At 40.8% G+C, this 24,109-nt stretch overlaps 1 protein-coding gene across 1 annotated transcript in view; it reads right to left on the bottom strand.

The window, feature by feature from the left end:
* The window catches only part of LOC137501484 (ras-related and estrogen-regulated growth inhibitor-like protein), a 50,751-nt gene that overhangs the window by 4,586 nt on the left and 22,056 nt on the right, over nt 1–24,109 (bottom strand). The window contains exons 3-5 of the mRNA XM_068228521.1: nt 24,043–24,099; nt 4,337–4,413; nt 603–791 (exon numbers count right to left, since the gene is read on the bottom strand). Coding sequence (XP_068084622.1) covers nt 603–791; nt 4,337–4,413; nt 24,043–24,099 — 323 coding nt within the window. The remainder of the gene's footprint in view (nt 1–602; nt 792–4,336; nt 4,414–24,042; nt 24,100–24,109) is intronic.

Genomic DNA, 24,109 nt, shown 5'->3' with positions numbered 1-24,109 from the left:
AAACTACAAGTGCCGGAAAATGTATTAACTTATTTCAAAAATTCAAGCAAACAATGGAGAAATATTAATACAAAATTTTGGGATATATTTCAAAGTAAATATCTTTTTATATAAGGTTCCTTGTGCATCAATAATATTTAACAGCATGGAGAGGTTAAATGAGGCTTTTGGGAACTTGCAGTCATCGGGCTAAACAATGCAATGTGTGTGTGTGGAGCCATTATATCTCTGACTAACCTGTGTGGACTTAAATAGCTCACAACTTCCTCATTTACACTTGAAATACGCACCTTGCTGTCAGTAGGCAGACTATTATCGTATGGCGTAGTTAATTACGAGGATTAGAGAGGTGAGTGTTGTGTCGACTCAGAAACTTGTTGCTGCACAAAAGTGGTCCATTTTTTGGTACAAAGCCTGTTGGTATTTTGTTTTATTAAACCATAAGATGTAGTGATGTTCGAAAAAATATAGAAAGGTGGGCGGACGAAATCACTCAGTCCTTTCAAAATGTTCTGCTTTTTTCTGTGAAATTCATATTTTTATTTTAATGTAATTGTGCGCATACAGCGGAATTTTTATTATTATACAGTAAAAATAATTACCTCTCTGAGATGTTCCAAGTCTGCCTTGTTTGCCAGCAATGTAACAGGAACTGCACTCACTGGCCGTAACTTCTGGAAATTCTCAAGTGCTTCCACGGCGTACTCGAATGATTGCTTGTCGGTGATAGAATAGACCACCACACATGCATCGGCCCACTGTACTTGCTCCAGTGGGAAGCTGGAGTCCCTCTGTAACAATAAAAAACGAATAGAATGATTAGACTCTGAAATGAAAACACAGTTCAATAGGAACAATTCTACGTAACCATCCTGTATCCCATATAATATATTTACTGGGCTGTGGATGGGTATTATTCTGTGAGTTTAGATTGTTTCACTAAATAATTCTATTTGAAAATTGAAATAAAATACTGAATTCTGTTTAACAGAACGTTAAATATATTTTATTTAATGTGAAGGAATTTCATAAGGAGTTTATTTATTCGTGTTAGAGGTACCGATGTATACCTATAAACCAATATGTAAGGAGTACCGTAAAAAGGTCCGAAATATGGATCAAATAGATAATACGAGAGGTGCATTGATCAAGGATTAGGCAACTACTGAAAAAAGCCTACAACCTGTTTTCCAGTCATTGACCGGGTCAGGGATGTATTGAATGAAGCAGATATAGGCTGTTAGTACGATGGGCTCGCCACTCCCAAAGTGATTTATTAATGAATGATAGATGCTATGAAATGAGAATGGAGAGTGTTGTTGGAATTAAAGATGACAGGGAAAACCGGAGTACCCGGAGAAAAACCTGTCCCGCCTCCGCTTTGTCGAGCACAAATCTCACATGGAGTGACCGGGATTTGAACCACGGTACCCAGCGGTGAGTGGCCGACGCGCTGCCGTCTGAGCCACGGAGGCTCTTCAGGCACCTACTATTGTCGTCAATATTAATCTTATGTGTTCCTAAACAAGATTAGCATTTGGCATAGCGTTTGGCAGTGAATTAGAACCACTTTGCAATATATTAAAGGAAAAAAAAAAGCGTAAACCAGTTTATATCCTTACGAATGTAGGCATGTTCTGGGGATTAGTATATTTCCTAAGGCTTGCTTCATATTACTTATCCAAACGCCTTTGATTAATTCTTCCTCTCTTTTGACTCTTGCGAGTATTATGTTTGCGAATTCGAAAGAGCTTTTAATTTTGGCGATTTCTGTGATATTTCCCTTTCTTTAGGCGCTACATTCATTCTTCGCGCTCTCGAATATATTTCTTTTTCTTCTGTGATTAGCGCTAAGAGAACTCGAGAAATTCGTTGTTGAAGTCACCAACAATCACCACCATCACCATGAAGTGAGTACTATAATTTAACATTAAGTTGCTGGCTACGATATTTTAAGCTTCGAAAGATCAGCATCTTCATTAGAAGCATAGTTTTCTTTGAAATAGTGAGTATAACTTAGTTCAGGTGAAACTATTTTCCAAAAATATATTATGATTATATCCGTTATATCCGTATGAAGACATCGCAGATTCCAATTTACATTATCATCATCATCATCATCATCTGTTTACCCTCCAGGTTCGGTTTCTCCCTCGGACTTAGCGAGGGATCTCACCTCTACCGCCTCAAGGGCAGTGTCCTGGAGCTTCAGACTCTTGGTCGGGGGATACAACTGGGGAGTATGACCAGTAGCTCGCCCAGGCGGCCTCACCTGCTATGCTGAACAGGGGCCTTGTGGAGGGATGGGAAGATTGGAAGGGATAGGCAAGGAAGAGGGAAGGAAGCGGCCGTGGCCTTAAGTTAGGTACCATCCCGGCATTCGCCTGGAGGAGAAGTGGGAAACCACGGAAAACCACTTCCAGGATGGCTGAGGTGGGAATCGAACCCACCTCTACTCAGTTGACCTCCCGAGGCTGAGTGGACCCCGTTCCAGCCCTCGTACCACTTTTCAAATTTCGTGGCAGAGCCGGGAATCGAACCCGGACCTCCGGGGGTGGCAGCTAATCACGCTAACCACTACACCACAGAGGCGGACATTTACATTATTCTTGGTGCATAAAGTATTCAGTGCAATGGAACTTGCATATAATCTTGGCATTTTATACTTCAATTTAAAACTGAAGACTGTAACGCACCATTCAATTTTAAGCAAAGAATCTCATCGGCGAGTAATGCTCTTCGTTAAAGGTTATAATTACTTTACTTTGAAGATAGAAAAATCATCTGGACGTCATACGAGGCTCGTTACTTCATTCACATACATGAGAGTGCCAAGCCACCTCGTGCCAGCTCTTCCCTTGTGAGCTCACTTGCTATTGTAAGCCTCAAGGAGTCTCCAGTTGTTCAGCTTCAGCTTCCTTACATGACTCTCCTAATAACTCATACCATATGAATGAATATCATGTTTGAAATACGAATGATTACATCTGAAAACTATATGGCGTGATTTGAAGTAAACATGATATTTTATATAATTTCTTCATTATTCTTTTAATCTTTATATGTCTTTCCATGTTCTCCTACCCCCTCGGACTATGCGAGGGATTTTTCGCTTCTTCTTCTTATTCTTCTTCTTCTTAATCTGCTTATCCTCCAGGGTTGGTTTTTCCCTCGGACTCAGCGAGGGATCCCACCTCTACCATCTCAAGGGCAGTGTCCTGGAGCGTGAGACATTGGGTCGGGGGATGAAACCGGGGAGGATGACCAGTACCTCGCCCAGGTGGCCTCACCTGCTATTCTGAACAGGGGCCTTGGTGGAGGATGGGAAGATTGGAAGACAAGGAAGAGGGAAGGAAGCGGCTGTGACCTTAAGTTAGGTACCATCCCGGCATATGCCTGGAGGAGAAGTGGGAAACCACGGAAAACCACTTCCAGGATGGCTGAGGTGGGAATCGAACCCACCTCTATTCAGTTGACCTCCCGAGGGTGAGTGGACCCCGTTCCAGCCCTCGTACCGCTTTTAAAATTTCGTGGCAAGCCGGGAATCGAACTCAGTCCTCCGGGGGTGGCAGCTAATCACACTAACCACTACACCACAGAGGCGGAAGGATTTTTCTCTATCATATGTAAATGGTAGAGACTTGGACTTAGCCGAGACAGATGATGTACCGGGCGAGTTGGCCGTGCGGATAGACGCGCGCGGCTGTGAGCTTGCATTCGGGAGATAGTGAGTTCGAGTCTCACTGTCGGCAGCTCTGAAGATAGTTTTCCATGGTTTCCTATTTTCACGCCAGGAAAATGCTAGGGCTGTACCTTAATTAAGGCCACGGCCGCTTCCTTCCAACTCCTAGGCCTTTCTTCTCCTCTAAGGCCTATCTGAGTCGGTACGACGTAAAGCCACTAGCAAACAGATGATGTAACTATGAAAGGCAATGGAGTTATAATCTACGAGTAGAATGCCTTGCTATTTACGATGGACAATGGACGATATGAATATTTTTACAAGGGATTGGGAAGAATGTCCTCGCGGACTACATTAAAGGTACTACACTGGGAGCTGTACTAATGAAATGTGCAAAGGTAGTTTTCCAGCCCATGCAAACGCTGTTCTTTCTCAAGTTATTTTATCTAGAGGAATATAACATTAATTATTCTCGGATATCAACAAATACCGTCTCTGATAATTAATTAGTTTTCGTTTCTAAGATTTTGTCGCGGGTATACATACTTAAAATTATTTATGTGCTACACGGAAGAAGGGCAACAGTACGTAGTTGGGTGGAGTCAAGATAGGCATCATTCCAAGCAAGACAGAGGAATGCAGTGAGATGCTTACCGTCTCGCCGGAGACATCCACGATCTCCACCTCAAGTGGAGTGTTATTCACCGTCACAGTCTGACGGTACAGCAAATCTGGAAAGATAGAAAGATACACACAACATTAATCATGTGCAGTTATAAACTTCATTAAATAAGATACATGTATTTTCACAAGACACACTTCTATTTCTAAGACAAATCATATTGACAAAACGGTATGTTTTGGTGTAGGTTTACGCTCAATTATAACATTGACCCTACAATATGAATGGAGTCATGAAAACTGAGCGATGTTGTTGTCCAATGTTACTATCAAGGAAGGAATTCAAGACAATTATTTGATAAATGAGAGCTATGAACTTGTAAAGATTCAGAAAATATTGAACATAATGTGCCATTTGTCTGAATGGTCACAAGACTCTCGAATGTATAAACATTTACTCAGTACCTTGTGGGGAATCTCGAATACATCTGTGCATTCCCAGAGGTCCTTTAAATCTTGAAAGTAAGCTATGTGGCACAACGCGCAAATTTGAGAAAATGTATGTTTTCTTGCAAATTACCTCATTTGTATTTCGAGATTGTTTGAATTGACTATGCTGGTATATGTGGGTGCCTTGACCACTTGGACTGTGATTTTAAAACTATGAGATTAGAAGTGGTTTAACTCTGACACCCTCTAAGGATCTAAGTTACTCAGCAATCTGGTTGCACATTATATGGGCGTACATTTAAATTTTAATTATGATTGGAATTATTTTTATGGTACTTAATTTACTTTATAAAAGGTGATAATATTTTGTGTGTGTTTTAAATTAAATATGAATTTAGCAGTAGTGAAACAAAACCCGTGGTATTTTCATTCATAGGTTCTTGGGTTCGGTGTCATTATCTAATGCTTCTGCTAATGTGGAGTTTTGTCTTTGTCACTGAAAATGTCATATCACATTGTGGGTGAAACGTCTGAATGTATAAATAAGTTGACGTGATCAAAACCGGAAGAAGCATTAGATATTAAATATCCCGAGAGTCATCCAAAATTAAGAAATTCAGATTGGGCAGTACGTTGCTAAGTGTACGCATGATGGTCCGAAAGTGAAATTTGATTAAATAAGTTGGGTCGGGAATAGGAATTTCTCACCTACTTGAGACTTCATTAATACATTTTTGAAATATTCTTCTATCTTGAAAGCATTGACATTCTAGTTTTAGCACCGAATTGAATCTAGTATGCAACGAAGGATTCAGTCTAGACCAAAGTTTGGACAGAGAGACAAATTTAGAACATAGGAGTTAATGACAAATGACTGGTCTCGGAGAGAAAGCAAAGTGGTGTAATTAGAGTCTGTTTACGCCTGTGTTTGCGGACACTGTAATGAATCTACTGACGGGGATCAATGGCCGGATACTCCGTGGCTGTAATTAAACGAAGCCCTGCTCCTGCACTGGGCTCGTTCGTGCGGTCGAGGTCGCGTCTTTAGAACCTGTTCGCCCTTGTTCCTTAAATACTTCCACACTTGGCGCGTGCAAAATGGACCGAAGAACTTCATTTCAGGTCCTATTCTTTGTTCGAAAAGAGCCTCGTGCTGGGAAATATATTCTAGAAACCAAAGGTAAACATGAAGCAGGTGACATGGTGGCCAAATTAACACATTCTTATTTCCTTTAATCTTCTACCTAATTATGTAAATCATAATTTTCATGTTGTAATTTATTTTGATTCATCAAATTATTGTTATTTGTAGTGATTGTGATTTCTACACTTATGAATCATTTACTGTGATTAATATCTCATCATGTCAAGAAGGATATCAGTGCTTCAAGTCCGCTACAATTTTAATAATGCTATTTGCTTTACGTCCCACTAACTACTTTTACGGTTTTCGGAGACGCCGAGGTGCCGGAATTTTGTCCCGCAGGAGTTCTTTTACGTGCCAGTAAATCTACCGACACGAGGCTGGCGTATCTGAGCACCTTCAAATACCACCGGACTGAGCCAGGATTGAACCTGTCAAGTTGGGGCCAGAAGGCCAGCGCCTCAACCGTCTGAGCCACTCAGCCCGGCCCGCTACAATTTAACGTAACCTCACATTTGAAAAATCATTCGAATAACTCATTGACAACTTTTATTGTCCGGCTCCTTGGCTGAATGGTCAGCGTACTGGCCTCCAGTTCAGAGGGCCTTGAGTTCGATTTCCTGGCGGGGCGGTGATTTTAACTATGTATAGTTAGGCTAATTCCTCTAGTTAATGGACTGGTGCTTGTACTCGTCTTAATGCATTTCTCTTTATCTACACACAGCACACCACACTACCAACCACCACAAGTGACATCATAGCGAATGCATCCCTCTATCAAGGGTTGATGACAGAAAGCGCATCCAGCCTTTAAATAGGGCCACTGTGCATCAAGTACCGACCCCAAGAAATTGGGGAAATAGACCAGGAAGAATAATAAAAGGAGAATTGATGACATTTGAATCACTGAGAAGAGCGCCTCTTATTTGACCTAAAATGCAACGAATATAGAATAGCTCATGAGTTTAAGTGGTCCTGGTTTAATTATAGCACGTTAAACGGTTTATTGTGGGAAGGAATGCTCTTGCCACTTGGCAGACGCCTTGCTAAGTACGCTCGTACTGGATGTTTGTCACCAATCCTAAAGTAAGGGTGCTTAACGCGTCTTTCTTTCTCTTTATATTTCTCGTATCTATCTGTCTGTGTCTCTATTTGTCATTTTAAGAATGTACTGCGTTTCCAAAATTGAAAACAAGAGCCTCCAATTCCATGAAAACCATATCAATATCATTTGGCTCACCCTTATTTTTTACTGGTGCTATCAGCTATGTAAATATATTTTACAATTACTGAACCTATGACTTTTAATTCATAAAATACGTTTGTAAAAAGTATATGAAACAAGATTAGCTTTGAAGTTTAAGTGTTAAGTATTAAAACACAATTTGCTACACGTGTTCATTTTAAACTTGATATTTATGAAATCTTCAACTTCGTCTTAAAAATCTGCAAACAATTATTATTATTATTATTATTATTATTATTATTATTATTATTATTATTATTATTATTCCTATATTTCTTCCTTTCTTTCTTAATCTGCTTACCCTCCAGGGTTGGCTTTTCCCTCGGACTCAGCGAGGGATCCCACCTCTACCGCCTCGAGGTCAGTGTCCTGGAGCTTCAGACTCTGCGTCGGGGAATACAACTGGGGAGGATGACCAGTACCTCGCCCAGGCTGCCTCACTTGCTATGCTGAACAGGGGCCTTGGTTGGGGATGGGAGGACTGGAAGGGATAGACAAGTAAGAGGGAAGGAAGTGGCCGTGGCCTCAAGTTAGGTACCATCCCGGCATTTGCCTGGAGGAGAAGTGGGAAACCACGGAAAACCACTTCCAGGATGGCTGAGACGGGAATCGAACCCACCTCTACTCAATTGACCTCCCAAGGCTGAGTGGACCCCGTTCCAGCCCTCGTACCACTTTTCAAATTTCGTGGCAGAGCCGGGAATCAAACCCGGGCCTCCGAGGGTGGCAGCTAATCACACTAACCACTACACTACAGAGGCGGTCATTATTAATATTATTATTATTATGATGATGATGATGATGATTATTATTATTATTATTATTATTATTATTATTATTATTATTATTATTATTATTATTATTATTATTATTCATGTAGAATATAATTCACAGTCAGTCAACTAAATGGAAGTTCGGATTAAAATATATTTTGTGTGATACCCCATATTTAGGATAGCCTACTTTTTATTGTTAGATGGGGCTGCCTATCAGAGGTGGTAAGGGTGTTCATCCGGAAGGTTGTGAGTTCGATTGCCTGTCAGGAAAACGAAAAATTTAGAAATGAGATTTCTATCTACAGAAAGGCACAAGGCCCCGAGGTCCATTAATTCTACACCAGAAATGAGTACCGGGTTAATTCCTGGGGTAAATATAGTTGGGCATAGAAGTGACCCACTGTTCTATTAAGTGCCGAGTTTACGAATAGTAGAAGCCTTCACTCCTTCATGGGCCTCCATGGCTCGTACGAAGAGGGGTTTGGTTTGTTGTTGGTTGAATATTAATACTGAATTATATATTTTAAATGTTGTTTAGACCGTTACAGTGGTTTTATATCCAACGTGATATGAAACTCATGTTTCAAGCGTTAGTAGAATAATTTCGAAAAACTATAATTTTGAAATGTTTTAAAATGGAATAGTAATAACTTTCACATATAATTTTTCCTGCATCTTTTAGAAACGAATGCTCTTCAATTGCTCATGAAGTATATTATATTTTGTGGTTAATTAATTTTTATAACAAGTGTTGAAAACGATTCTGTAATACATTAGAATGTGGGTAATAATTTCCAGAAGATGAATGAATAAATTAGTTGAGATGTTCTAGACGTAATAGATCTAATAGATTGGAATATAGGACACTCCTGGGTAATGCGGTACGCATTCTCTAATACATTGTATAAGTTGAACTCTGGAGTAAGTAGAGGTATTCTAAACATAGCATTCCTCACTGACAGCCGCTTCACTTTAAAGATTAATAACCCACCCACACGACAGTAGTCTGCCGCTACACGGACCTAGCACGTGCTATTCATATTGCACTCCGCGCAATGTAAAGCGTGTTTTGAGCGTTCCAGCCGCAAACATGCCATTTCTAATTCGATCTTCATCGTGGTCTTCAGCGGATCGTCAACGTTATGATAAGAATGGTGGAAGAGTGGTAGTGGTGGTGGTAATTACTGTTTTAAGCGGAAGTACAACTAAGCAGCCATCCTCCAAATAACACTAATCTCAGAGTGATCCGACACTTCAAGAAATGAAGGTAATTGGCCAAAGAAAGACAAGGGCTACGAAGAGCGTGAAAATGAAATACTGTCTAGGCCTTGAGTGCTCTAATACCGTCGGGGTTGGAAGAGAACAAGAGTTGACCAAGGGAGGATAGATGAAAATGAGGAGCCTGGAACAAGTAAATGGAAGCAACGCGAGGACTCAGCTAAGGGCCCCGTAGACGCCAGACCACGCTCTCATGTTAAAAGCCCCTTGGGCTAATGGTGGAAAAGATTTAGATAATACACTGACTGACAGAGCAAATGCAACACCAAGGAGGAGTGGTTCGAAAGGGATGAAAGTTGGGGAAAAAGCAGAGACGGCACGGACGAATAATTGATGTTTATTTCAAACCGATATGCAGGTTACACAATGCGCACGGCATCGACTCAGTAGGATGTAGGACCACCGCGAGCGGCGATGCACGCAGAAACACGTCCAGGTACAGAGTCAATAAGAGTGCGGATGGTGTCCTGAGGGATGGTTCTCCATTCTCTGTCAACCATTTGCCACAGTTGGTCGTCCGTACGAGGCTGGGGCAGAGTTTGCAAACGGCGTCCAATGAGATCCCACACGTGTTCGATTGGTGAGAGATCCGGAGAGTACGCTGGCCACGGAAGCATCTGTACACCTCGTAGAGCCTGTTGGGAGATGCGAGCAGTGTGTGGGCGGGCATTATCCTGCTGAAACAGAGCATTGGGCAGCCCCTGAAGGTACGGGAGTGCCACCGGCCGCAGCACATGCTGCACGTAGCGGTGGGCATTTAACGTGCCTTGAATACGCACTAGAGGTGACGTGGAATCATACGCAATAGCGCCCCAAACCATGATGCCGCGTTGTCTAGCGGTAGGGCGCTCCACAGTTACTGCCGGATTTGACCTTTCTCCACGCCGACGCCACACTCGTCTGCGGTGACTATCACTGACAGAACAGAAGCGTGACTCATCGGAGAACACGACGTTCCGCCATTCCCTCATCCAAGTCGCTCTAGCCCGGCACCATGCCAGGCGTGCACGTCTATGCTGTGGAGTCAATAGTAGTCTTCTGAGCGGACGCCGGGAGTGCAGGCCTCCTTCAACCAATCGACGGGAAATTGTTCTGGTCGATATTGGAACAGCCAGGGTGTCTTGCACATGCTGAAGAATGGCGGTTGACGTGGCGTGCGGGGCTGCCACCGCTTGGCGGCGGATGCGCCGATCCTCGCGTGCTGACGTCACTCGGGCTGCGCCTGGACCCCTCGCACGTGCCACATGTCCCTGCGCCAACCATCTTCGCCACAGGCGCTGCACCGTGGACACATCCCTATGGGTATCGGCTGCGATTTGACGAAGCGACCAACCTGCCCTTCTCAGCCCGATCACCATACCCTTCGTAAAGTCGTCTGTCTGCTGGAAATGCCTCCGTTGACGGCGGCCTGGCATTCTTAGCTATACACGTGTCCTGTGGCACACGACAACACGTTCTACAATGACTGTCGGCTGAGAAATCACGGTACGAAGTGGGCCATTCGCCAACGCCGTGTCCCATTTATCGTTCGCTACGTGCGCAGCGCAGCGACGCATTTCACATCATGAGCATACCTCAGTGACGTCAGTCTACCCTGCAATTGGCATAAAGTTCTGACCACTCCTTCTTGGTGTTGCATTTGCTCTGTCAGTCAGTGTACATTGACTAACACAGGAGGAGAGCTGGGATGGGGTGGAGCTACCTATCGAGATGGTAAAGGCGAGCTCGGTTTACCCAGAAGGACGTGGGTGAGTTCTCTGTCCAGAACTCGGTAAGTTTATACACCCAAATAGGCACATAGACCTGTGGTTCACACAGCCATACCAAGAATAAATACCAGAATAGTTCCTGGAGGCAAAAGCAGCGGGGCAGCGGGCTAACCAACCTTTTTGTTAAAGCACCCATGTTAAGTATAATGGTAGCCTTTACCTAACACACCTCCAAGAGCCCTAGTGATCTGTTTGGACATGGCTTAATTTTCTCTATTAACACGGGGGTGAATAAGCATACGAATCCTTGTGTGGTATTTTCTATACAACCTAATGAGGACATGGAAGGCGAAGGTGTGATAAGGGGTGTTATAGTTACAAAATTATGATAGAAGATAATGAAGATTATTGTGGGTCTGTGGTGCGCGCATGCACGAGTGTCATAAGGACACTGACACAAGTAAATTATGTTGATATTCAGATTGCAATACCGGTAACAATAGCGGTGATTGTGGGGGGGAGGGGGCGAGTGGGGGGCAGTCGCCCCCCAACTTTGTGCAGAAAACGTGACATTTTTATTCCATTTCAGCCGAACCCTCCGTGGCTCAGGCCGCAGCGCGTCGGCCTCTCACCGCTGGGTTCCGTGGTTCAAATCCTGATGTGCTGGACAAAGTGGAGGCGGGACAGGTTTTTCTCCGGCTACTCCGGTTTTCCCTGTCATCTTTCATTCCAGCAACACTCTCCAATATAATTTCATTTCATCTGTCGGTCATTAATCATGGCCCGAGAGTGCGTATTAGCAGAAATACGCACAAGTAGTGGAGACTTTGCTTGTACTGCGGGGAAGGGTAGCAGGGGTATACTTTTTGCCAAGGTCATAGACACTGAGGTATGTTTCACCCGATTGCCGCGCTCATTCGTCAGTGTGCAGTCTCTTTAGTCTCTGTTAGCTTCATTGTCTGTAGTCAAATACTAAATTTCTTAAATTGTGTAATTACGGCGCACTTCTATTTAATTGTAATAAATGTGTAATATTGTTCCTTTGGTGAACGTTTTATTGTATAGTATTGAATCAAAATCTCAAAAAAAAACTATTATTACCGCACTTAACTTGTTAAAATATCAACCTTTACCTCTCTGTGGAAATTCGCTCAGAGAGCTTACCATTTTGTACCACTTTTTTTTTTAACCAGTTTTGATGTATACCGCTATATCCCAAATACCCAGTACTGTTTGTTGTCTGTATTTATTTTTTCCCCCGGCATTTTAATTCTCATTCGCTGCTACTGCCGGTACACTATAAAATCTTACATTAAAATAACAAAAAAAAAAGATCAATGTGAATAGTTTTACGGCGAATGGTATGTTCAGATTGCAATCTAAAATCCAACTTTCAAGGCTTCTTAGAAAATAGGTTCATGAAATCTGTTGGTATTACAATTTTGTCTCTGTGAATTTTCGAAAGGGTGAACCTCTTGAATCTTCTGTCACTTGCTTATTGTCAGTTTCTCTTTATTTTCTTTTGCAAAAATTCCATGGGGCGTGCGGGGGTGGAGGTGGAGGTAGGGGCTTCCAATCCCCAGTAACCCTCCCTTGGCTACACCCCTGTATGACACCCAGGCTGAGCTAGCGGTCCCCAAATTACCAACATAAAGACAAGAGTTACTCTTCTAAATCATATAATTGTGCTGTTCTGGAATTTCGTACAATATTAAAGGATTCTCAGTGCTTTTATTTTGAAAACAACAGCTGCAGCATGAATGAATTGTGAAGGTAGGCCCATGTTGCTCGAGTATTAGCCCGGATGTTTTGACACAAGCTTGCTCGTCCTTGTAGCCCGCTGCGATTATTCGAGATGACTGAGGAACGCATGCGCAGACGATCTGCATTCTTGCTGGCACGAGTCTATATTTGTATTGGGAAGGCAGCCCCAGGCATTCGAACGCCTAGTAAGCGAGTACTTCCAGTCTTGAGAGCCACAATCGGCCAAAGCGGAAGAGCATCGCTCTTGTTGGCAGGCAGCTGAAATACTGGAGAAAGACTGCGTTTCTCATTTTTCACATCATTCAGATGAGAATGATGATGTGACTGTATGATGTATGCCGACTAAATGGTTTAACTGATAACAAACTCTTTGTGACCAATTATTGAGACTTACAGCCTGATAATCCAGACGTAGTTATAAAATTGAAATCACAGAGAAAAAATTTGGAAGATATTTGTTGAGTAGAAACTGTTTCACGAAACAGGTTGAAGATATTGCGGCCAACAGCTCCACACAATTGTTACCGATGAAGCCCTTTTCCTAACCTAGCTGATTTTAGCGTTTCTCAATATTATGCGTCTAGAAACACAATATGGAATGACGAAATAATTACCTAAATACAGTAATAAACTAGTCCTGCAGACCATTTATCTTTTCTTTTTGCATCTGTAGAATAAATAAATAAATAAATAAATAAATAAATAAATAAATAAATAAATAAATAAATAAATAAATAAATAAATAAATAAATTCAGTGGCACATTAAAGTAGACCCTGAAAGCAGACCAAAGACCGGTGTATAGCCTACCTTTACTGTCGCGACTATTTAAACATGTTCTGTTCCATAAACCCTTACAAACATTAATGTTGAAAAAAATATGCATATGAAGTGTATACAGAGGAAAATATGGTTACTGTCTGGAATTCGTTATATGAAACAATAAATTGTGGAAAACAGCTTCTGTGAGTGCCATATTGAGAGAAAGATTTTTGGATGGTTTTCGTCGCTAACCGATAGCTTTTGTACTGAAAATTACTTTGTCCATAATTGCTTATTATCTTTCATTTATTAACTACCCACCGCGACATAAAAGAACAACGTTTCAATCTGTAGCACAACCTCCTTTATGTGTGGGTGGAGGGTATTGCTTCCAAACTTGGTCAATCTCTTCTAAACTCGCTCGAGTAGTGGTTAAGAATATCAGTAGATTTAATGATAATTTTAAATAACCTGTTTAGGTTAACGTGAATCCATTCGTGTGTCACATAACGACTTTCATGTTTTTTTTTCCTAGATGTAGGAGCGAAGTTAAACGGAATGTATAAATTGTTGCAGAAAATAGTACCTCATGACACATTTACTGACTTTCTTACAGTTGTACGTAGTTTTGAAACTGTAGAGTCTTAATGTAACATACCACCCTCATCTTGTACATGGGAGTAAATTTTGTTTTCTGTTGTGAGATTCAAGGTGTGAATGGATCATCCCACTGCGGGGAGGTGTGGTTGTGAAGAGAGGCTCGCCCATCTGTTGAATTCTTGGCACGGTATGTTACATAATGGCGCAAGGGTTAAGGGCACAGAGCATTTTGAAAAGTGATGCAACGAGTCAAATAAGAGCCAGGCCTTGTCACGGTGCTGAGTGTGTTTTTCCTTCGGGTAGGACAATGAGGCGAGAAATGGCGGCGATGTAGCAGAAGACAGTTGTTCTCCGGGCATTTAGGTCAAGCTCGGCACAGGACAAAGCTAGCTGCTGTCTGGATGCCTTCCAGAACACACGGTCCAATTCACAAGAGAAATGTGGACTTCAAATTTCTATCAGATATCACGATCTGTTACTTTGTTTCACAGAATGAGATGAGTTATGTTGAAGAGCAGATCATAGCCACTCGCTGGCTTGGTTTATTATAGAGTTTTGCTTTTGATCTTGTGTAAACTACTTTCACTACAGAGAAGATTTGCTGAGAGTGTGAGACTGGAATGCGAAAGTCGTAAAAACTGTCACAAAAGAGTAAAAAATGGCCTACTTAAGAAGCACGCAAAATAAACATACACATTGCAAAATTGTCACTACTTTTCTTCTAGGCTTCACTATGAACAAAGCATTATGCTGAATGATCAGTTAACATAAATGTCATAATGTGTAAAGAAGAAGTAACTATGTCTTAGGTTTATATATTGTTAAAAGTGATTTTTTTTATGATTTTTTAGACACGGGTGTATGAAAATGAGGACTGTTTTTTGACATTTCTTGAGAGTTGAGGGGCAAAAATTGTCATTGCAATCGTGTTTGCCTTAAAGACTTAAACTCTCCAGGAATTAAACTTACATACCATTTTAATAAAGTATGGATGGAGTTTGAGGACGAATCCAAAGTATCGCCCAACAACCATCCAGTTTAATATAAAATTATATTTGTAGTCGATCACTAACAAACAGCGACATATTCATGAAACACGTTCAAGACGTCCGCTTTTAGTGCCGGAATTCTAGTGTGTTCAACTGAGGACCGGTCTATTTTGTGTCATCTTGCGATATTATACCAAGTATTTTTTAGTATCTTAAAGTAGCCTACTTGTTTTTTCTATTAGATCAATGTGGCTTAGATTGTAGAGGGATTGACCTCTGAGTCCAAGGTTGTGGTTTCGACCTTCGGTCATTCCGGTGGTACATGAAAGAACTCAGATCAGTAGATTTACCAGCATGGAAAACAACTCCTCTGGGACCAACTTTATATCATCTTGGTGCCCCCTAAAACGGTACAAGTAGAACGTAAGACTGCCTCCCGGTGAATCCCCCAAATGTTTGGTAATGCCTGATACGTTCTTTATCAAACCAGTAATTATTTATGGTGCCAATGAGCTCATCTCGGCGGTACAGCCAGTTAGTCATTGTCACCCTGTTCCCTTGACAGCCAGTTCCACCCCTGTTGAATTCCTTGTCGTTGGCTTCCAGCAATCTGAAGAACACCTGTAGGACAAACTTATGATACCCCGGCATCTGATAAGAACGTCATTAACTGGAACAGTCGTTAGACAAGTAAAAATGAGCTTTTCTTTATATGGCAGTAGCCTACATTTATATTAGAGACAGACTATACATCTTCATTGAGAGCGTCGGCTTGTGACTAGACCTCAGCAGTTTACTGAAGGAGGAGTTGCTCCTCGCTGTAATGGCAAGGCCTGTTCTCGGTTGTGACAACATTGCCGGAGAAAATAGATGTTCTACATTCCGTCCAGTACTGGGCCAGCCCGTACTTCTTTGTTAACATTAATGAAGAGCTGCTACTATCAGATAGTTTCATAGGGAACACTGTTCCATTGATTCAAATTTTTCAACCGTTCATTTTCCCTACAGACCTTTAAATGTTCAAGCTACTGAGCGAGATGATAGCACTGCGCGGGTCGTTTATCTTTAAGCTTTGATACATGACAAAGTGGGTGCAGACCCCTGTTTCAGCAGCCCTGAAAACCATTTTCTCTGTTTTCTCATTTTCACACAAGGAAAAGTTCGGGCTGGTACTTACCTATCTTCCCAAATCTAACTCCTTCCTGTCGCAGCGATGTTGATATTAGGGAGTTAGGGAAAGTGTTAAAAGATGCAAACAAGCTCCTGAGAAGAAAATCCTGCAAGTACAGTGCTTGAAAAAATTTACAATGCTCTTTTTGGCATAAGAGATATCAGTTTCAGCCAACCATACTAGAGTACGTTTACCGAGCTCGATAGCTGCAGTCACTTAAGTGCGGCCAGTATCCAGTATTCGGGAGATAGTAGGTTCGAATCCCACTGTCGGCAGCCCTGAAGAAAGTTTTCCGTGGTTTCCCTATTTTCACACCAGGCAAATGCTGGGGCTGTACCTTAATTAAGGCCACGGCCGATTCCTTCCCACTCCTAGCCCTTCCCTGTCCCATCGTCGCCATAAAATCTATCTGTGTCGGTGCGACGTAAAGCAACTAGCAAAAAAAAAAAAAAAGAGTAAGTTTATCTTACCCCTTACTGATGATACTACAGTATTAATTATGCAGGTATAATCTTATATATTCGTAGTAATGGTACCACAGTCTAAATTTGCTCATGTGCACAGGATTGTTATAGTATTCTTAGTATTCTATGGAAAATTTCGTTTATTTATGGAAATTATTTTATAATAGAACTGTAAATAGTCTGGGAATAAAGTAAAACTAAAGAATAAAAATACCATTTTAATGTGGAGTTTGTAAAGTGTTTGTTACGTAGCCGAGCTGTATAAATCAGACTGGTGAAAGGGAGCCTACACACAAGGTCATATGGTAAATTTGGAACACCCTTAGGTTGCCTGAATTTCATTGTAGTATCTTCACGATGTTTTTTGATCGTTTGTTTCTGTTTTTAACCATTCAAAACTACGTATATATTGATACTCCCCGAAAACACATGCGCTGATTCTTTGTTTGAACAACTCTACTGGCAAACAACTAAATGGAGAGTGGAGCTTTCAATGATAAGAAAAACATTATGCTTTACCGACCTCGAAGTGGGGTAGGTTATTCGACAGTCACTGTAGTGCCATGTAACTCCTTCATTCCTCGTAACACGAACTATTGTGAGGTTTGAGAGATGAGGTACCGTTAGCAGAACTACTGGAGATCGCAACAAATTAAAATAGATATGTGCCAAATGCGGGCCTTGGTGACGTCAGTAAAAGTGCGTTGGCGGAGTGTATTCACCGAAATAATCTACAATTTATGTAGTCTGAATGCAAAAAGAGAAAGGGTTTACGGCTGGGTGTACTAAATATAGATCGAAAAGCATGCGGTCTAATATCCAGGATGTGCTGGGTTGTGTGTGCCTCAAGTGCATAAACATGTCGTATATCCTCCGATAAGGAATCTGGCGGGCAAATTGAATGATGCAATGTCTATATCCATGTCCAAGAAACCACTTCTCGCAACTCGTTTACTGGAGAAAACTTTCCATTGCTCTTTGTGTTTTATCACTGCTGAGTCCATCGAGCTATCTGACAATACATTCTACAGGTATGATACAGAGGCAGGAGTTGTACAAGATAATTTGCAGCACGTCGAAAGCCGTGTATCAGCTGATTAAAGGTACCGAATGTTTGATTTTCTTCACCTTTACCGTGTCCTTCTTTCTGGTACAGAATGTAAGTTATGATGTAGGTACGAAATATTTGTTGTTCTTCTAATTAATAATAATAATAATAATAATAATAATAATAATAATAATAATAATAATAATAATAATAGTATGATGAGCGTGAGAGCTAAGCGGAATTACCAGTGGCTTCTCACCAAGGTGACTGTTGTTCGAATCTCTGCAAATGTATGAGGGACTTTTTGAAGGGTCACGTCCCCTTTGTTCGGACTCCAGGTGAAACTGGATGTCTTTTTGCTATAGTGGCTACCGAGCTCGATAGCTGCAGTCGCTTAAGTGCGGCCAGTATCCAGTAATCACGAGATAGTAGGTTCGAGCCCCACTGTCGGCAGCCCTGAAGATGGTTTTCCGTGGTTTCCGATTTTCACACCAGACAAATTCCGGGGCTATACCTTAATTAAGGCCACGGCCGCTTCCTTCCAATTCCTAGGCCTTTCCTATCCCATCGTCGCCATAAGACATATCTGTGTCGGTGCGACATAAAGCAAATAGCAAAATAGCTATAGTGGCTTTATTTACAGTCTGCCTTTGTAGCGTAACGGTTATCATTATTTGCTGTCGTCCTCGGTGGCCCGGGTTTGATTCCCGGTCCTGCCAGAGATTTAAGAATGTCAGGAGTGCTTGTATGTGGTCAGTATGGTGCAGCTCACCTCCATTGGGGGTGGGCCAAAAAGAGCGGCACAACATCACGAGGACACGAGATTACTTTACTGTATTTACAATAATATAGAACAACAACCGTGTCTTTCTGACTATGTACTCAATTAACGTGTGCAGACATTTTGATCTCACGGCGTTTAGACAGTCTGCGTGTCAATATAGGCGTTCCATTTGATTCTAACTGATGGCAGAGAAACCATGACTCTGCTGGACGAGTTAAGTTTAAATTAATTGTTTGCTGGGCTGAGTGGCTCAGACGGTTGAGGCGCTGACCTTCTGACCGCAACTTGGCAGGTTCAATCCTGGCTCAGTTCGGTAGTATTTGAAGGTGCTCAAATACGTTAGTCTCATGTCGGTAGATTTACTGGAACGTAAACAAGCTCCTGCGGGACAAAATTCTGGCACCTCGGCGTTTCCAAAAACCGTCAAACGTAGTTAGTGGGACGTAAATAAATAATATTATTATTAAATACTATTTTATCGGGTAAACACTGATTGTGTCCCCAAAGCTCTTTTACACGACAACGTACGACATGGAGTGCGAATGGTAATTTTCTTTCACAAGACCACCTTTTCTGTTTGAAAAACAAGTGATTATTCGTCCTTTATTATCAGGTATCTGTGCAACATATCGGGGAAAGGTAAGCGTGTGTTGGACGGCCACGACTTTCACTACCAGCTGTGAGTTTGCTGATCGTGTTTATATATCGACAGCAGTGATTGAGGCAGAAAAACAACAACAACAACAACAACAACCTCGTGTGGACAGCATTTGTAGCGCACGTTTCTTCCTAACACTTGCAGCCACGTGAGGGACAACCTGGTGTCATATTCATTACTGTAGCATTTACAAAATAAAGAAGATGTGGTAGAATTGATAAAAAAAATAAAAGGTGTAACGAAAGTATGGGCTAAAATTTAAAGAATATATTCCTGATATGTTGAGATGAAAAATATTGTCAGCATCGATCTAGGAATACTTTGTCTCTGAGTTGGCCGACTTTCAAGTACTGTATTAGTGTATTCCAGTGCGGTTAAGGCTACGTTATATCGAATTGTGTATCCATATACAATTTGTTTTCTCTTTTAATTTCCCGTATGAGAAACAAGCACTGATCTCAAAATTTCCCAGAATGGAACCATAATTTCGATGACTATGAATATTAAAGTATCCAAGCCTTCTCAATTATGAAATTACCGGTATGACAGCGGGTTCGTCACTTGGATTGCCACATCTTTCCAAGACGCTGGTGGCTAGTGCTCCGTCGAGACACAACTGGGCAATAACACAGGTAATTTCACAACTAAAAAGTCCTGAAGGGTTTGAGTGCTTTCAGTACTAGTTTAGTGAAGGAATTACGTTTGCTTCCATTTGTTCAGAGAGGATGATTACCTACTTAAACTTCTTTTTAAGATGAAAATCACCACCACCACCTTAGACTTCATTACGAGCAAGCAAGCTGTAAGAGAGAATTTCGGGGATTTTTATCTCTCAAGAATTGTTTATTTGTAAGAGTGTTTATTGTATAGTCTAAATATTACTATAATTTCCTTTCTTTTCTATCTACTTAGTCAATGATTGAATGTGTCGTACAGGAAAACTATGGCAATAACAGAGGAAGCTTTCTGCGTTTGATATTATGCCTGATTCTTAACATACACACATTATCATTATAGACTGTTATGCCTTTCAGCGTTCAGTCTGCAAGCCTCTGAGAATTTACTAAACGTCGCCACAATCCTCGATTTGCAACTAGTGTTGTGGCCTCATTTAGTTCTATACCCCTTATCTTTAAATCGTTAGAAACAGAGTCTAACCATCGTCGTCTTGGTCTCCCTCTACTTCTCTTACCCTCCATAACAGAGTCCATTATTCTCCTAGGTAACCTATGCTCCTCCATTCGCCTCACATGACCCCACCACCGAAGCCGGTTTATGCGTACAGCTTCATCCATCGAGTTCATTCCTAAATTAGCCTTTATCTCCTCATTCCGAGTTCCCTCCTGCCATTGTTCCCACCTGTTTGTACCAGCAATCATTCTTGCTACTTTCATGTCTGTTACTTCTAACTTATGAATAAGATATCCTGAGTCCACCCAGCTTTCGCTCCCATAAAGCAAAGTTGGTCTGAAAACAGACCGATGTAAAGATAGTTCCTGATTCTTAAGAGCTCATATAATAAATATGTTCAATTCTGAAAGAGGAAGCATATTTTACATAGATACACAACCCTATTCGACGTTTACTGAAACGATGTCTCACCTATTTTCTCAACTCACGTGATTCAATCAATTAAAACGTTGCCATTATATAAGAATAGCAAACAACTTTCTCATGAAGGACACGTTTTAGGAAATTTTGCGCCGTGCCATTTGCTTCTAAACATTTAAATATTTATGTTTGTGTTATTTAACCTTCCAGATTTCTCTGAATTAGTGGTAGAAACTAAACATATACATTTCTGTGCTGAACCATAATTAACTTGAAGCTCTCTCGAAAATATCCGGCTTTTTCTCGATATGTATATATTGCACTGTTTCGCAGTGTTTGGATTTATAGTTATGAAAACAGCATGAAGAGATAGATCTTTGATCATTTCGCAATCGGCAGCGAATGAAGTGTCAGTAATGGTAGCAAACAGGAAGCGCTCTTGTGAGTGCAACAACGGCCTAGCAACCAACCGGGAGGGAAAGAAGACTTATCATCTGTGTTCCTGACGAAGTAGACTGCCATGGCCTTGTGCCAACATTCCTATGATCCAAGGACAGACGGGGCGGTTCTTGCCTTCCAGGACGACACCTGGCTATTGACGTCTGAGTCAGGGAAGCTGGCATTCCCCAGGCAACACTCATCTTGTAGATATTTAATTTCCACTGGATTTATGAATTGTTTCCTTACACAAAAAGTATGTGATTTTACATTAAAGGTCAATGACTTTTCATGGGTGTTTTGTGCATGAATTTGAGAAAGGAATGTAAATAAATATCCCCACACATCTACTCTTAAAGTGTGAGAAAAACGCTCAAGAAATAAGAGTTGATATCCTCGATGATGAGTTAGTACTTTATACACTCTTACACAGGAAAGGGTCAGAGTGCGGGGAGTGACATAAACAAATATCTTTAGAAACTTCACTGAAAGCTTTGTCTCTTTAAGCGATGGTCACAAAATGAATACTTTTAAGGAAAGGTTTTTCTTCACTATTAACTCAAGGTTTCACTTTAAGAGAAACAGTATATATATTAAGTTGTTCAGAAAGGATTTGAGACCTCTACTTACTTAGTCATGAACATCTGAATGTTAATAAAAATATATATTCAATTTTTCTTTTACAAGTTTGTAAATTATCTCATCGTTTTCATAAATACGTGATTGGTTTGGTTCCCTTTATTTTTGACCGTTCACGACCTCTTAGAATTTCCCATCGTCCCAAATCATTCAATATTAAAATGCGAATTTCATGTAGTTGACTGCCTGAGCTGAGGGCAATTCATCTCTGGGGACAAATCGAGGAAATGTGTGGGATGGTTAGTGAAAAGGAGTTGGACAGATATCAAGTGTAATGGAAAGTGATTTACCGGAGTCCAGTACAACTCCAGAACGCGAGAGGATGCTGTTGCAAATTCATGTCCCAAGGGATAGTGGTTGACATAAATAATCTAAATTTCTAGCGTCCCAGACTGATGTGTACAGTGAACTTAGTTAACAATTTAATCTTGAAGTTTTCGAAACCATATGCCACGTAATTTAAAGGGATGTCTAGATGTGAACACATTATTTTATAGTTCATAGAGAATACATGATCTCAGGGTATTCGACAAAGGCCTGGTTATGTGTGTCCTATAACTTTAAAGGTGTCATAGAGGAGATGTGTCAATATTTTGGAGTTTAACGCTTAGATTACTTAAAGTGGAAATGCATTACTGTTTGAGTGTACATGAATGTTTATTTGGCATATGTGTTTGCCAGTGGTGATGGATTTTAAATAATTTGCCTACAGAATTGAACAGTAATTATTTACAATTAGCTACTTTGCAGAAAGGAATGATGCCATTGCTATAGAGACATAAACCCGCTGCTCTTGTGAGATAGACTGTTATAAGAACAAGAATTGTAAATTATTTTGTTGATCTGAAGTAGACATGATATTTACTTAGGAGTACAGAGGATAACAACTTTGATGAGAGAAATATAGCACATTGGCTCACGATAAACACACCATCACGGAAGTGACGAGTTATGCAGGGCTATCCCTGATGGTTTGTACAAAATTCCAGGCTTGTACTTGATTTGATATTTCTCTGCAATATAACTTCTAAATGTCCTTATTGGAACAGTCTGTCTCAGAGAGTGGGCACAGAACCGATATGAAATTTAACACTAAAGCTATTTATAATATGTCTGCATGAGTCATTGAAAAAACCATATTATATCTAAGAAGAATGTTAACCTTGAATCTCATAATAAACATTTTAGGAAAGCACTTCGAAAAGGCCTCGAATAAACTTCAGCATTTAAAATAGTTACACAAAACTTGTATATCTCCTAGCTGTGGGGAGTAAATTTATGTTTTACTCGACGGCTGGTGGAGCTCTTACACTGAATAAATCAGAGAAGGGCCATATTTAGCTGACCAGCTTGAGGTTATGTTTATATAAACTTGTATGAAACTTAGAAAGTAGCACAAGGGCACTACAGATTACTTTATTTCCCCAAAATTCCATTACGTTTACGTGGTGTTGCGTCAGGTCAGGCCCAGTGGTACCATTAGAGAAAGTGTGTGCGACGTGTTTACACTGTACTCGCAGAGGAGCCTGACATATTAACTGGGATCCGAATTTAGATTCCAGATGCAACAGTTGACCGATATATATTATTCTAGGCCAGATGTAATATTCAATAACTAGAAATATATAGGACTGTTTATTGAACAAAAATCAATTCGGTTAAACTTTAAGTGACTGACGTGGTTTAAAATAACTTTTAGAAAGCGCTAAGTAATATTTGTAAGCACTTGAAGTTAAACAATTTGTTGATAGGAAAGTGGAAATTCATTTCGGTTTAGATTCGACAAAGGCAGTGGGTGCCCAGTACAATTAAGAAGAACAGATTAAACACGAATATTTCAGGTTATATATTATAGGATTTTATATGTGTTTTGCAGATAACATCATTTAAATATAACTGCAGAGGAAAGAGAAAAATACACACATCTGTTTGCCTTAGTAAGCCCTACCATCTTACGGATGCAAGGGTTGAACGATGATAAGTAAATATTCCACTGAAACGAAGAGTTTTGTGTAATGAGAAATTGGAATTTCTTTGTATCCGGTCATGCTGAGACGGGGAATCTAAATAAATCGCGTGGCATCGACTTATAGTCTCAAATAACACTGGCATTTTCAAATCAATGACGTTAAAAAGTAAGATATTTTACGAATAGAAGAGAATAAAAGGTCTTACAGTGCATTGCTGTAGCCATGTAATATTTATAGGGGCATGGGAAAGTGAAGAGATACAAAAGAGTAGCAAATATTAGTAACAGAATGATTCCTACCTGTATTTGAACGGTATTCCCCAATATACCTCTTGGTTAGGTACCGCACCGTCAGAGCTGCATACAA

The sequence above is a fragment of the Anabrus simplex genome, chromosome 7 (genome assembly GCF_040414725.1).
Source record: "Anabrus simplex isolate iqAnaSimp1 chromosome 7, ASM4041472v1, whole genome shotgun sequence".
NCBI lineage: Eukaryota > Metazoa > Arthropoda > Insecta > Orthoptera > Tettigoniidae > Anabrus > Anabrus simplex.
The sequence above is the reverse complement of the archived record's forward strand: the minus strand, read 5'-3'. Positions and strand labels throughout refer to the sequence as shown.